The sequence below is a fragment of the Muntiacus reevesi genome, chromosome 18 (assembly GCF_963930625.1).
Source record: "Muntiacus reevesi chromosome 18, mMunRee1.1, whole genome shotgun sequence".
In the NCBI taxonomy this organism is placed as follows: domain Eukaryota; kingdom Metazoa; phylum Chordata; class Mammalia; order Artiodactyla; family Cervidae; genus Muntiacus; species Muntiacus reevesi.
In genome coordinates this window covers 8981682-8996757 of record NC_089266.1, presented here as the reverse complement: position 1 = coordinate 8996757, position 15076 = coordinate 8981682, and the positions used below count along the sequence as shown (strand labels likewise).

The window sequence follows — 15076 nt, the reverse complement described above, 5'->3', positions numbered from 1 at the left end:
CCCCCAGTGCTGGGCTCCGGATGGAACAGACTTCAGTGCTGAGTGCAGGGCGCCCTCTGCTGGTGCAGCCCGTCATAGCAGGGATGGACCGCACTGCAGCTTCCAGGGCTGCCCGCCAGCCCCTGCTGGGGGGTGTAGGGAGGTGGTGGGGGAGGAGTACAGGGGACAGATGTGGAACGTGTGGTGGCCGATGATGAAGTGATGCTTCCAGTGGTTATTGGGTGGAGGGCAAATTTAGGGAGGGAAAGAGGTGGGTCACAGCTTTTCTTCCAAGGAGCAAGCGTCTTTTCATTTGGAAGAAAAGCTATGACCAACCTAGACAGCAGAGACATTACTTTGCCAAACAAAGGTCCGTCTAGTCAAAGCTAGGGTTTCTCCAGTAGTCATGTATGGATGTGAGAGTTGCACCATAAAGAAAGCTGAGCGCTGAAGAATCGGTGCTTTTCAACTGTGGTGTTGGAGAAGACTCTTGAGAGTCCCTTGGACTGTAAGGAGATCCAACCGGTCCATCCTAAAGGAAATCAGTCCTGGGTGTTCATTGGAAGGACTGATGCTGAACGTGAAACTCCAATACTTTGGCCACCTGATGTGAAGAACTGACTCATTGGAAAAGTCCCTGATGCTGGGAAAGATTGCAGGTGGGAGGAGTAGGGGATGACAGGGGATGAGACGGTTGGATGGCATAACTGACTCAATGGACATGCGTCTGAATAAACTCTGGGAGTTGGTGCTGGACAGGGAAGACTGGCATGCAATCCACGGGGTCGCAAAGAGTCGGACACAACTGTTCAGACATGGACATGTCGGGCAGTTCAGAGCGACTGAGCTGAAATAAGGTGGGTCATTTGCTAATGAGCCGTGGAGAGAGGAGCCTTTGGAGGGTGGAAGGGCAGCCAGTGCTCAGGCCTGTGGCAGAGTGAGGTGACCCCAGTCCTGCCAGGCAGAGCTTGAGGAGCCTGTGGGATGCCGTGGGCCCAAGGGTGTGGGGAGGAGGGGACGGAGCTGTCACCAAGGCCCGCTGTCCGCAGGAGCTGGGGGAGCAGCCCCGTGGGAAAGGATGGGAGAGTGGGCCGTGGAGATGCCTCTGCCATCCACCACGCTCCCAGCTGGGCCCATGCTAACCCCAGATAGTCCTTCTCCTGAGGACTGTCCCATGTGTGGAGGGTGCTCCTGCATTGGCAGACAGGCGGGGACAGATGCCACCTGACTTTCTTGGGAGCCTGACATCACGACTCTTGCTTGTGGCTAGTACCAGGCAGGTGGTGCTTGGGGACTTCTGGGAGGAGCTGGCCTGACATGGACAGCGGCTCTTGGCTGCGCTTCCTGGCATGAGCACCGCTGGGTAAAGTTGGGTGGGGAGACTTGACCTGACCTCTTGGGGCCAGCACCCCCAGATGCCCACCTCTGCATGAAGAGTGCTTTTGGATGGATGGACATAATAAACTGACCACGTCCAGCCTGAGCTGGTACCGCCAGTTATGACGGGCTGGACTCACTTTGCCTGCCTTGAGGTCAGGACAAGCTGCTGATGAGAAACTGGCCGGAAGCCTGCGGGTGTTTCTGCAGACACGTGTGTGACAGTCAGCTGGTGTCTGGCCACTGATTCGCGCGTTGACCGAGGTGTTGCCGTGAAGGAATTTTGCAGGTGTCCAGCATCCACAGTCAGCTGACTTTAAGAAGATTATCCGCTGCAATGTGTGTGGGCCTCGTCCTATCAGTTGAAGGACGTCAAGATCAAGGCCGAGGTTTCCCAGAGAAGAGATTCTTCAGGGCTGTGGCACCCACCTACCTGGCCGGCGGGGCTCAAATTCCAGGGTCACTAGCTCCGCCCCGTCCCAGTCAGTTCTCTTCACAGGCACATCCGTCACCCAGCAGAGTGGCTTCTGATACGCACGTGGCCTCAAGGTCCTCCAGCTGTAATGTTCTGTGACGGAGCTCGAGGGGCCCTGACCGAGCAAGGCTGTGGATCAGAGGGGCCTGGGTTTGATGCTCATCAGCTCATGGCCTTGGGCACATTCTGTAACCTCTCCCAGTCTCTCCCAGTCCCTGTTCCTCACCTTTTGAGGTTGTTGGAACAATAGACACAGTCCCACGTGGTGCTTAGCACTATGCCTGGCACATAGCAGTTTTGCTTAAAAAAAAAACAAAAAACAAAGAAAAAAAGCGTAAACTGCCGAATGAGACCCACTGGGCTCTTGCAAGTGGCTGAATCCCAATGGGTGGGAGGCCGACAGTCTCAGCCTACCGACAGGCTCCCTCTGACACCGTCTCTGCCTTGGCTGCTCAATGGAATCAACTGGGGAGATTTAAAGACCCTGGTGCCTGGACACTCGACCAGAGACTGTGGTGGAATGGGTTTAGGATATGCCCTGGGTTCTGGAATTTTAAGAAATTTCTGGATAATTCTGACATGCAGTCAGGATGGAGAACCAGCATCTGAAATGTCACTTAAGCCCAAAGCTTCTGTGCACTCCGGGGCAGGGCGGGAGGTGTTTGGAAACAAGCTTCTGGATTTCACGGTGACTGGAGAGCCAGGCTCCTGGGCCACACCTGGAGTGCGGGGCGGCCTTTCAGGGGCCTGTTTTCCCAGGTGGTGGGAGTGGTAAGAAACTGCCCGCCAAGGCAGGAGGTGTGGGTTTGATCCCTGGGTTGGGAAGATTCCCCTGGAGCAGGCCATGGACAGAGGAGCCTGGCAGGTTACAGTCCGTGGGGGTGCAAAGAGTCAGACATGACTGAGCTCACCACTCACACACGTGAAGCCGGTTGACAGTGCTTCTGCTGGGAGAGCGGATGTGTAGAAGCTAGTAAGTTAACCGCATGCTTCCACCACGACTCCTATGTGACTTCTTCCTGATCCACCCCATGTGCTCTATTCAAAGAACCTTCTAGAAACACCTTCCTGTCTCAGTGAATGCACACTCAGCTCCTCGGGTCTTGTGGCTTGTCATTAGAATTCGGGCTGGCCAAGGCGGCTCCTTCCCGACTCCACATTCAGAAGTCCCTTCTCCACACACCAGGCTTCTCCCTGCTGAGCATCCTGCCTTCTTTGCCTTCTCCCACGGTGTTGCCAGAATGAGTTAAAGAAAAAGTACAGTTCGGAGCCTCGAACTTTTCTCTTGATTCTAGACACCAAGTCTCCTTTTCATCCGTGGGTACCAGGACCCGCCCCTGCTTCAGGCCACGAGGCAGTCACTCATCTTCCTCTGTGCTCCCACCTGTCCTATTTGCCCTGGGCTTGGGAGGAAAGAACCACCTCCTCCAGGAAGTCTGCCTCATCTTTGGCCGTCCCGGTGGCACTGAGCTTGTTCTCCAGTGAGCAGGCGCTGGGATGGTTTGCTCCCCCGTGGTGACTCTGGACTCACAGGGGATCGGGTGAACAGCTGGGGAAGGGCTGGCTCCAGGTCCCGTCGGAGCCGCGGCCTCCAGGTTTACACAAGTTCAGGATGTCGCGTGTGTCCTGGTCGTCCATGTTCTGAGCTTCACTCTTCTTCTAGCCTTTCTTCTCCTGACAGTGGTCCTCCCGTGCCCTCCTCCTGGGTCTTCTAGAGAGGCTGGTCAGAGCCAGGAGCTTGCCGTCTTGACCTCCGGAGCCAACCTGGGTTCTATCTTCTCGGTAAAATGTGGCTGAGGCCCCTAGGAGTATAAGAGAGAAAAAGACACTCGCTCCATTGGTCTCTGAGCAGAAGTCGCAAAGGACGTTTAGGTTGGTCCTCAAGAGGATATCTTCACAATCCCGATGATAGGAGAACTGGCGCTGAACTTACTTATGGTCGTGGCAGGCGATCCTGGGGTGGATCTGGGAGCCAGCGCCATGTGCTCGGGCTCCTGACTGCGGCCTGGAGCCCATGGGGAGAGGCTGCTGCTGCTGTAGCCAATGCCGTCACTACAGCGGTCCTCATACAAGACGCTATGCACAGTTAGCTAAGGCTGGGGCTTCCCTGGAGGGCCAGGGGTTAAGACATCCCCTTCAATGCAGGGGGTGCGGGTTCGATCCCTGGTTGGGGAACTAAGATCCCACATGTCTCTCGGTCAGGAAACCAAAACATAGAACAGAAGCAATATTTTAACAGAGTCAAAAAAGACTTTAAAAATGGTCTGTAGCCAAAAAAAAAAAAAAAAAAAACCCAACTTAGAAAAAAAAGTTAAGGCTAATTTACTGAAACAAAAGAATGTCTCCGCTCAGTTCAGTTCAGTCCCTCAGTCATGTCCAACTCTTTGTGACCCCATGAACCACAGCACACCAGGCCTCCCTGTCCATCACCAACTCCCAGAGTTTACCCAAACCCATGTCCTTTGATCTGGTGATGCCATCCAACCACCTCATCCTGTCATCCTGTTCTCCTCCTGCCCTCAATCTTCCCCAGCATCAGGGTCTTTTCAAATGAGTCAGTTCTTCTACGACCAACAAAAGACCTTCACCACTCTTTTCTCTCTGAATATTTCTTTTTTTAAAAATTTATTTATTTTTAGCTGTGCCGAATTTTCACTGCTGCTCGGGCTGTTCTCTAGCTGTGGCGAGCAGGGGCTGCTCTCTAGTTGCAGTGCTCGGATTTCTCATCGTCGTGTCTTCTCTCGCTGTGGAGCACGTGCTCGTGGCCCGTGGGCTTCAACAGTTGCGGCGCCTGCGCTCAATAGCTGCGGCCCCTGGGCCCTAGAGCACAGGCTCGGTAGCTGCAGCTCACGGGCGTAGCTGCTCCTCGGCATGTGGATCTTCCTGGATCAGGGATTGAACCCATGTCTCCTGCGTTGGCAACTGGATTCTTAACCACGGAGCCACCAGGGAAGCCCTCTTTGGATATTTTGACGCCCAAACTGGGTCACAGGTGAGAGCAAGCAGCAGTCCTGAGCTGCGGCCACGTGCCACGGTTGTCCCAGACGGTACTGGTTCCTGGATGGAGCGGGTGGGTCCAGGAGGGCAGCTGGCGGGGAGCCCCTAGGCTCTACTGCAACTCAACGACTTGTAATACGATTTCGGTGTCGACTGCAACATCCCAAAACAAATGGTAAAATCCCAGGTCAGGTGACTAAAATGTGGAGTGTACCTACTTACATATGTAAACTTTCGAGGATAGCATAAAAAGACACAGGGCATTTCTTACACACAGTAGGACAGCTCTCTCTCCCAAAACATACAAAGTGAATATAGATGACATCCCTCTTTGAAAAATAAAAATAAAAAACACATTTATTCGAACAGCCAAGAAAAAAAGAATTGCCATTTATTAAGATTCAACAAAGCATTGTACTTTTGAAAGCAACTTTCGGTGCATTTTCTTCAACAATCACATTCTATGAGGAAAAACATTAAAAGCCACAAACTTGTCTTTTAATCTCAGAGTTACAGACGTCTTTAATTCAAAATAAAAGGTCAAAAAAAAAAAAACCACCCCAACAAATCCCACCCTAACAAAAAAAAAAAAAAACAAAAACGGAGAGATTCTTTACTTCCATCCCCAATTAAAAAATATCAGTTTTCTACAACTCGATGCTAAATGCAGCATGGGAAGCTGTATGTCTGGGTGCACACGGGCACGCACGCACGCACGCACATATATTTGGTGTACACATGTGGGCATGTGTACATCAAATATACTGAGCGCATGTAATGGCAAATGAGATGCGCTTACTCTGAGGAAGGTCTGTTTAGCTAAATACACTACTGAACTTGAGAAAAAAGTCTTGAACCAGTTTGTGCATAGTTCATGATCCTCTATAAAACCAGCTTTTGTTGATCTGCAATTTTGCAGGAACTTTTTTTTTTCTTTTCCTTTTTTGTCTTTTTTTTAAACTGTTTTTTGCTTTTTTGTTTTGTTTTGATAAAACCATTAAAAAGCTAATTAAAAAAAATGTAATGCACAAGTTTCCTGATCAAGCAGGCAGGGAGCACATGTTCATATATTTTTTTTTTTTAAACATACTTGAGGGTATGTTACACCATTGTCTTTCTTTCTTGCAAAACAATCAAAACCTTGATCATCTTTTTAAAACATAAAGCAATTTTTAATATATAAAGCACTCTTCGAACATCTATTTCCTTTGAGTCCATTATTTGGTACATACGTAACTGCTACACGTTAGAGATTAGGTATCTTTCTTCTTTGTGTTTTTTTTTTTCCTCTTTTTTCTTATTTTTTTCCTTTATTTTTTATTATTATTTTTTTTAATAACATCTTCAGTGCTAGGAGTTGGGTGACAAAATACATGAAATGGTGTGGAGCTGTCCCTCGGGAACCCTGGTTTTCCTGAGAGCGCGTCCGCGTGTGCAAGACAGTGACCACAACTCGTCACCTCGACGAAAGGGACAGTCGACAAGAGTCCACGACGATGGCCGGAGGGGAAACCAACACTGTTCAATCCCAGAGCTCTGAAGTAGCGGATCTGCGTTCTGAAAATAGGTTTCTTTACGACAGAAGTCTTTTTTTTTTTTCTTTAAATTCCTTTTTAAAATTTTTTATTTTTATTTTAAAGTCTGAAGGAGAAAAAAAAAAAAAAGGTCTGTAAACAGGTGGGAGCCCTCACCACTGGCTCCGACGAAAGCAGTCACAACCCACGCCCAAGTGCTTGTCTCCGTTCCTCTCGAGGAACCATCCATCCTCTACAAGTATCTATGGCCACAGTTCAGCGAGTTTTTTTTTTTTTCTTTTTTCTCTTTAACTTTATATCCCAAATGGAAAAATGGTGCAATACTCTGGTAATAATTTTCTTGCATTAGTCCACGATAAAAAGCTGCTAAAGGTAGGTATACATATTATTTCTCCAGAGATATACACTGTAATTTTTTTAAACGCAATTAACAGAGTCCTTGAGTAAACATTTACACATGAATTGTCACCAGCCCTGTCCTCTGAATTTTCTTGAACCTATAGGATTAGTTAGAGGAAGGGCAGGGACACTCAGTGCAAAGTTAGAAGCTAATAATAAACAATAAACATTTGACCAATGCGCCAAAAAAAAAAAAAGAAAAGCACATACTGAATAAAAGGGAAAACCCACAGTTACACCCCTCACACACTTAACACATGAACACAGAAAGTGCGCAGGCACGCACGCACATGCACACACACGCTTGTTTCAACACACACACACACACACACACACACACACACACATAGGCTGTGAACTTAGAAATGTTTCCTAGAGCCTGTTTCTGCGTACTGATCTCAACCTGGAAGTGTAGAATTAGAAAGTGTTCACATTTCATATTGGCCTGCTGGATTCAAGTATTTGCATGTTTGATATGTCTTTTTTTTTTTTAAACTTTTAAAAAATATTTTTTTTTTTGGGATTAAAAAAAATGACATGAAAAAGTAATGAAACAAGGGTAATGTGCATAGGCGGATCCGTGGGAACAGAGAACAGATCACAGACCGCTCCTTCCGCTCGGCTCCCGGTCGGGGCCGCCGGGACCGCGTCCCGAGTGGTGGACGCCAGCTCCCCCTGATTACGGGGCCCGCCTCTTGGTAATGTGCATAATCGTCACAGGCTCGTTTTAAATAGGCTTTCTCGTCTCCCTCCCTCCCTCCCCACCCCTCCCTCCCTTGATAAAATAACCCTTTCCAGCCCACAATCCGAAAAGTGCCCTTCATGATAGAACTATTCTAAGCAGCTTTTATACTTAAAAAAAAAAAAATCAAAACAACAACACACCGTTCAACGTAAGACGACACCAAATAAAAAGCTGAGAGAAGCATCCTGTCATGACACGTGACGCTGACCCGGCGCGGCCGCACTGTCTCGGGGACAGTTCGCAAGGCCTGCGTGAGGCCAAGGTTCGTCTTCAGTACTGGACAGAGGTACTCGAAAGGGCTGCCGGGCGGCTCCGGCGGGCGGGGTCCTCAGCAGCGCCCGGGCTGGGGAGGGTCAGCGTGTCCTCCTGGAGCCGCCGGGGGCTAGATGGACTCCCCACTGAGAAGGTCGCCAGGGAGCAGCGTGTTCAGCGGGGTGGGGCTTCCGATGACCCTGCCGTCATCGCCGCTGGGGGGGCCCCACAGGCTGCTCGAGTACTGGGGGACCCCGCCCCACAGCAGGTCGCTGCCCCCTTTGCCGGCCAGGCCCGGGGCGTTCCAGTGGCCGGCGTCGCTCCGAACCAGGCCGTGGGCGCTGCCCGAGGCGCCCAGCCGCGTCTGGCTGGTCCCCGGGCTGGGCTGCCAGCTGGAGGTGGGTGGCAGTGCTTGGCCTTGGGCTAAGAAACGGTTCACTTCTTCTTCGCCGGCGAACTCGGCCAAGATGGTAGTGTTTCCCAGAACACACCTGAAAAGGCAGGACAGCAATGGAAGTAAGAGCGGGTGTTTTTGAAAAGATAACACAAACTTGACAAATCTTTACCTACCCTAACCGAGGAAAAAAAGAGGACACAAAATCAGAAATGAGAGGGAGACATTATAACTGACAGCACAGAGAAACAAATAGATACCTGAGCTCCCATGTGTAACTACAGCATTATTTATAGTCACCATATGCAAACAGCCTAATAGTCAACGAAGAAAAGGTGAGATTAATTAATTAATTAATCCTGAGGACCTTATGCTAAGTGAGATAAGTCAAAGATCAGATAAATACTGCACGATGTATTTTATTTGGAACCCCAAAAAAGCCCAACTTGTAGAAACGTTTGGGAGTAGAACGGTAGCTTCCAGGAGCTGTGGGTGGGGAAACGGGAGACGCTGGTCAAAGGGTACAGACGAACGGTGAGACGATGACGTTCTGGGAGGTAAGGTACAGCCTGGTGACCACGGTTAACCGTTCTGTATTGTTTAGGTCCAAGTAGCGGACAGAGCAGATCTTAAATGTTTTCACTACAAATGGGAAGTAATAATCACGTGCCCTGATTTCCCGTTAGCTCACACAGTGGTGAGCCTGTGGCAGTCATAGAAACGTGTCAGGACAACAGGCGCTACACCTCTGAACTGACACTGCAGTTGAGCATCAGTTATCTCTCAAAACAAAACAAAAACTCAAAAAAACACACTCGAACACAGAAAGCAGGCCGGGGGGCCACCCAGCAGAGCAGCCGCGCGTCTTCCTGTGTCCCCTCGTTGGCTTCCCGTGCTGCTGCTTCTCTAAAACGGGAGGACAGCTGGAGGCTTCATGTCACAGGCCACCCAGGAAAAGTCCCGCAGCTCACGCTTTACTGCTGCTGTCTTCAAGGCCAGAGCACGAGCTTTTCCCCCTTGTTTTATATTTCTAGCAGCTGTGTGGTGGTGGTATCGAGAGCATATTCCTAAGGACGTGGCTGAGTGGACCACTGAAGGTGGGCAGCATTTAGGACCAGTGCGGTTCTCCCTGGGCTAAAAACAGGAATGATCAATTTCTGGGGCCCGCACCTCAAGTGACACTGCTGAGAAGGCCTACTCACAACCTCTTATCGGAAGTCCTTTAATCAGGGGAGAGGAGTCGGCTGCAGGGAACACTACTAGGCCCAGGAGCAGGCACCACCATGTCACATGCCTGGGGACATCCGTGGAGAGAAGTTTCTTTCATCCCTGGGTCTACACGTGCTCTCCTGGGGACCCTCTCCCTCTGGAGCTGGGGGTTGGGGGGGAAGCGGCAGAGCCTTGGCACTTTGGCAGCAGAAGAAACTGACATGTCATGAGACACCTCTCATGGGGTGAATTGTGTCCCTTCAAATTCATATGTTGAAATCCTAAGCCCCGAGATCTCACTGTGCCTGTGTTTGGAGAGAGTCTTTAAAGAGTGAACTGAGGTAAGGTGTGCTTTTGATCAAGAATCCATCTGTCAATGCAGGAGACTCAAGAGATGTGGGTTCGATCTCTGGGTCGGGAAGAGCCCTGGAGTAAGAAGTGGCAACCCACTCCAGTATCCTTGCCTGGAGAATCCATGGACAGAGGAGCCTAGAGGGCTATCGTCCATGGGGATGCTAAGAGTTGGGCGTGGCTGAGAGCACACACGCTCGAGGTCATGAGGGTGGCCCTAATTCACTTGGACCACTGTCCCTAGAAGGAGAGGAAGTCGGGACACACTCAGACGGGGTGATGTGAGGACACAGCAAAAGGCAGCTGTGTGCAAGCCAAAAAGAGTCCTGGGGGGAGGTGACCCTGCCCACACTCCGCCAGACTGGAGCTTGCTGTGCTTCGGAGGCCCCAGGACCCTCCCAAGGCCCAGGCTGAGCACCGCGGGCCGCGGCCAGGGCGGCACGGGGCAGGGGAGGGACATACATGTGCAGGGACTTCTGGGCCTTGGCGGCTTCCTCCTTGGAGCTGTAGCGGACCACGGCGTTGCCCTGCGTCAGGTTCAGGTGGAATGTGATGAGGGGCCCGTGCTGCAGGCACAGCGTCCGCAGGGTGGAGCCGTCGATCTGAGTGAGGAAGAGGAAGGGCGGTCATGCTAGTCCTGGGAGGTCGTCACGCCGCACTTCAAAGACGAGCTTTAGGAAACCTGGGTCCACAGTACCCCGGGACGATGTATGTCTTAAGAGGGCTTCATATACTGACTGTGATATTAACCTTGTGCCCCTTGTCATTTACTGTGTAATTTACAGTCTTGGACATTTCCCTCTAGCTCGTGAGCTGGGCTGTCAAGAGGAGGAGAAAAACCTGCTACGGCTCTGACCACCCCCGCACCAGAGCGCTTCGCCCCGAGCCTCGCGGTCCCGGAGCCCGGGCACACGGGCACAGGCCACATCGTCCTGGGGCCGGTGCAGGTGAGGGCGCGCCGCTCTGGCTATCAGGGTGCACTCTTCAAGCCTCAGAGAGGTGAAAAGTAAACAGTTCACCAGAACAGTTAAATGACCACCGCTGCCTGCACTGCCTGCGGACCCAGCGGACCCTGCGGACTCGGGTTATGGACGAGGCCCTCGGGCCTGCATACCCCCACCAGCGGCCTGTACCTGGGGTGTGAGGTTGCGGAGAACGAGCCAGCTGCTTGTCCTTCCTGAGGCGTCGGTACTCCAGGCGGAACCTGCGCCCAGGGGGGAAGCCGGTCACCAGGGCTGCGCCGAGTCAGACCGCTCTCCCCAGCGCCCCCGGCCCCCACACGAGGCTCGCAAAAAGCCTGCGCTCCCAGCCTTCTCACCCCTGGAAACCGACCCAGACTCGGGGTCCCTGCAGACCCTCAGGGGCGGGTGTGGCGGCAGGGACTCGAGAATTGCCCAGAAGTCTTGGTCTCCTCCTCTGTCCCCCGCCCCCCTCAACTTTAGAATCAGTGCTCTCAAACCCCACTTGCTGGCAAAACAATGCAGACTCGCAGGCTGGCTTCACTCTCAGGGTCGTAAATGCCCTGTGCACCCCTCATCCTCGCAGTTCAGAGGGGGCCCGAGGAAGCCCCCTGGGACAGGGCGGTGTGCTCACACTGCACATGGAGTCCCTCATCATGCTGGGTGAACGGGCCTCTCCGAGGGCCCAGTGCGGCCCCTCAGTGGGTGCCGAGACCCTGGGACCTCCTGGCTCAGAGCAAAGCTGTGTATGCTAACACCCAGGGCTGGTGCTGAGACACCGGCAGCAGAGCCTGGGGCCGGACAATCCCCGAGTCTCGGTGCGCCGGCCCCCCTCAGCCCTCCGAGGGCCCTTCTGAAGAAGCCGCAGGACAATACGGCAGGCACCTACCTTCCCTAAGGGGAAAGTGGGTTAGGCACGGACACTCCCACCCCTCGCCCTTCCGGACGCGAGAACGGACGCGTACCCGAGGAGTAAGAGCTGGTCCAGCCGAGGGGACTGGCTCCCCAGGCGGAGGAAGGCTTGGGGTTGGTTAGCCCTGGCGGGGGCCTTGTGGGTGCAGTAGTGTTTCTGGGCACCTTCCACAGTTCGTGAGACAGGGAGGCTTGCGTGTGGGAGGCAGAGCCAGAGGACCACGTCGATTTGATGTCTGACAGCTTACCTAGAAAGGCGGAGAAACGGAGCACGGGTATTCTTGAGACCGAGAAGTCTCATGGGGACTCATGCCAGGAGAGCTCTGGCTGCAGCAGACTGTGGGGCCCGAGGGAGGCACCCAGTCAAGCCCCCGACGTGAGGACAGCGGGCACTCCTCTGAATTTCTGCCCAGAGACACAGTCTGCCGGTGGCTGTATAGATCCTGCCAGGATTGCTGATACTCAATTTGCTACATGCGTCAGAAACGAGCTCGCCAGAAAAATAGCACTTTTTTGTGGTTCAGTGCTAAAGCTAATTTCACAAATTCTGCTGGGACACGTCTTATCACGTATCAAATTAATCAAGATCGAGGCCCTCACATATATACATGTGTGTGTGTGTGTGTGTGTGTGTGCATCCTTTGTGCTATTTCTTTAGGTGTCAGTCTCCTATCAGAGCAACACGCCCTTTGGCGTAACCCGCCTGAACTTGCATCTCCCAGCACTATCTTCACAGCTTCGAGACTCGCTCTCTGTGCCTGTAGAAGTGGGTGTGGGCCAGCTGTCCCAAGGATTGGCATCTGGGCGCCTTGGCTGGGGAAAGCCTGCTTTAAGGCTCTTTGCGGGAAAAAAACAAAGCCCGCGATGACTGCCAGCCCTGGCCCCTCTTGTGCCTGGGGACCTGCCACACAGATGCCTCGGGAGCCCAGCGTGCCGAGGGCAGCAGGCAGGGTGGTTGCCGTAGCCCTGCTCCCGGGCCCGCACTGCAGCACCAGGCAGGCACCAGCTCCGCGGAGGGCGCCCCTTCCACCCTGGCCGCTGGGAGCCAACTGCAGCTTCACGACAACAAAGGCTCATCTGAGCACAGGAGTCCCTGATCAGAAAAACTGAAACGCCAGAAAAAATGGCCCAAGATAATGGAAGATGGTTTTGTTTGCTCATCTCTTTGGCCAAATGACTGGGAAGTATTAACGGCCTAATACATCCCCTTTGTAAATATGAGAGAGGATAAACATTAGAAGGACTAGAAATAATCCAGAAGCTCTTGCTCTCTTTTTTAAATAAGATGCTAAATTACAGAGGAACTACTTTCTCCCGAGGCACTGGTATAAAGAGAATTCCTACAGCATTTTGACGCTGGTTTAAACAACAGCTGGACAAGAAGGTTGGTGGAATGCAGAAATGCAGTTAAAGAAATTTATAAACAACAAACTCTCTTTACTTAAATTCCATATGTTTTTGCAAACCTGTCCACATTGTATGTGTGTCCACATCTCTTTATATCCCTGTCTTAACATTTCCAGGTAAAAATTCCTTCAGAGGTGTTATGACAAACAAATTAATTCTCAATTCTCCTTTAAGCCTAAAAGAAATGTCTTACCGGAAAGACTTGTAAACCCTACAGTGAGAGAGGAATAACCCAGGCACCGCATGGATCTGAGTGATGGGAGTTAAGCTTGGGGCTTCTGGGGCTGCCTGGTCCCCGGTGGCCAATGCAGATAACAGCAGTTCCCAGCAGCTGCTGCCTTCAAGTCTGTGAGTTTTATACACCCCTGGTTTTGTGGTCATAAGAGGGTGGTTTCGGGGAAGTGGGAGGGTCGGGGGGAAGCAGATACATTTAGGCAGTAGCTATAGTGCATCTTGCGCTGGGGAGCTTCTATAACCCCAGGATCTTTGTGATAGGAGGTGTCACCACCCGGAGACGGGGTGAGTGGTGCCCGAGGCCCCACGGCTGTTCGGCAAAGTTCGGGCTCACTCTCCATCGCTCCATGCGGCCTCCCAGCTTGGAGGGGTGCAGACAGACCACCAGGAAAAGCCAGGCCATCAGTTTTGTTTGGGGAAAGAAAGAAAAGGCTACCTGCACGTCGAGAGGCCAGGTGCGTACCTGCAACACTAGGAGCGGGTGCAAGGCTGCTGAAAGAGCGACTGTAGCCGGAGGCAGCGAGCGGCCAGGCACTCGAGGAAGGCAGCGTGGCATTCTGAGATGATGGTGGGGAGGACCCTGCAGAACCAAAGGCGGCACTCTAAGAAAGGCGAGCACGGGCCTGTGGGGCGAGCCACTCAGCCCCGGGCGGGGGCGGGGAAGAGTCCTAGCGCCCGAGAAGCAAGCTCCGAGGCTGTATTTACGGAAATGGTGGGAAATGAGCACGTGATGGGGCCACGACCACAGTGAGGATGGGGAGACACAGGCGCACTGCGCCTTGGGGTGCCTGGGCCTTGTGAGAGGCCCTGGGGAAGGGGCTGGGGTGCGGGGTGCTGGAGGCCAGGAAGCTGGAGGGAAGAGAATGACCACAGAGTGTTTTCAACAATACGTCGGGGTTTGGAAGGATCCCATGGATTTCTCCTTCCAGGTAAGATAAAAATAAAAACTCAGGGCCCACCTCCATCTTTTCATACCTCCAACAATACCTACAAAACTGAATAAAATGAAACAAAACTCCAAGCTTTTTGTTACAGATTTTGCCAGAAAGAGATCAGTACTTTCCCTGACTCCTTGCCTAGATTCGTATTACTCTCTTGAATACAGGAAGACCCAGGAGAAACATGTCCTCGCAACTGTGTCATCGTGAGCCACTGGGTCTCCAGACTCGCGCCTCCTGCTGTTGAGGACCCTGTTCCTATCCTGAGAGGCAGGCTGATGGGGTGGGCCTGCCCCAAGCACCCCCGCTGGTGCTGTTTCCAGGTCACCAGGTCTGTTCTCTGGGGAAAGCAGGAAGCAGAGGAAGGAGAAGGATGAAGCAGGGGTGCCAGTGTGTTAAAAGCAGGCTGGACCAGAGCTCTTCTGACTTGGGAAGTGACTTGGCTGGTGTGTGCAAGCTGGCTGGGGGAGGGGACAGGGGCACGGAGCAGTCTGGTAGTCAAGCTTACCGCCATGAACAGAATCTCAAAAGACACGGGGCCCCTGATGCAGGGCCCCAGCTGGGACGGTGCGCTGAACAGCCTCAGGAGTGTCTTTCACAGGGACTATCAGGTGTTGGCACCACCCAGGCTTGTGCAGTCTACAACTTGCACGGCTGTTCACAGCGGCCCTGCTGTAACTGACCTCCTCAGAAGAGGGCACCAGAACTGATGATTGTGAGAATGTATCTGCAGGTCTTCGATTTTAAAAGACGTCAGCTCTGCTGACAACCTAACCTTAGTTCCTAAACCCTCTGCTTCTCTTTACCAACAAAATGCAATCAACTCGAGATTCCAAACTATAGACTATTTAACCCAATGTGGTACTTCTTTTATAGTTAATGGTAGAGCACCTGGGTTTTAACAGTGTTCTAG

The 15076-nt window shown here is 52.3% G+C and overlaps 1 protein-coding gene across 7 annotated transcripts in view; it reads right to left on the bottom strand.

Annotated features, from left to right (window-relative positions):
* Positions 1–5207: 5207 nt before the first annotated feature.
* The window catches only part of TNRC6C (trinucleotide repeat containing adaptor 6C), a 112313-nt gene continuing 102444 nt past the window's right edge, over positions 5208–15076 (bottom strand). For 4 of the 7 annotated variants that reach the window (XM_065908711.1, XM_065908713.1, XM_065908716.1 and 1 more), the window contains 5 exons: positions 13689–13805; positions 11638–11832; positions 10847–10917; positions 10176–10315; positions 7533–8250 (listed from right to left, as the gene is read on the bottom strand). In XM_065908711.1, coding sequence (XP_065764783.1) covers positions 7890–8250; positions 10176–10315; positions 10847–10917; positions 11638–11832; positions 13689–13805 — 884 coding nt within the window. In that variant the 3' untranslated portion in view covers positions 7533–7889. Of the gene's footprint in view, positions 6470–7532; positions 8251–10175; positions 10316–10846; positions 10918–11637; positions 11833–13688; positions 13806–15076 lie in introns of those variants that run through there. The other 3 variants (XM_065908714.1, XM_065908715.1, XR_010659616.1) reach the window with 2 other exon arrangements.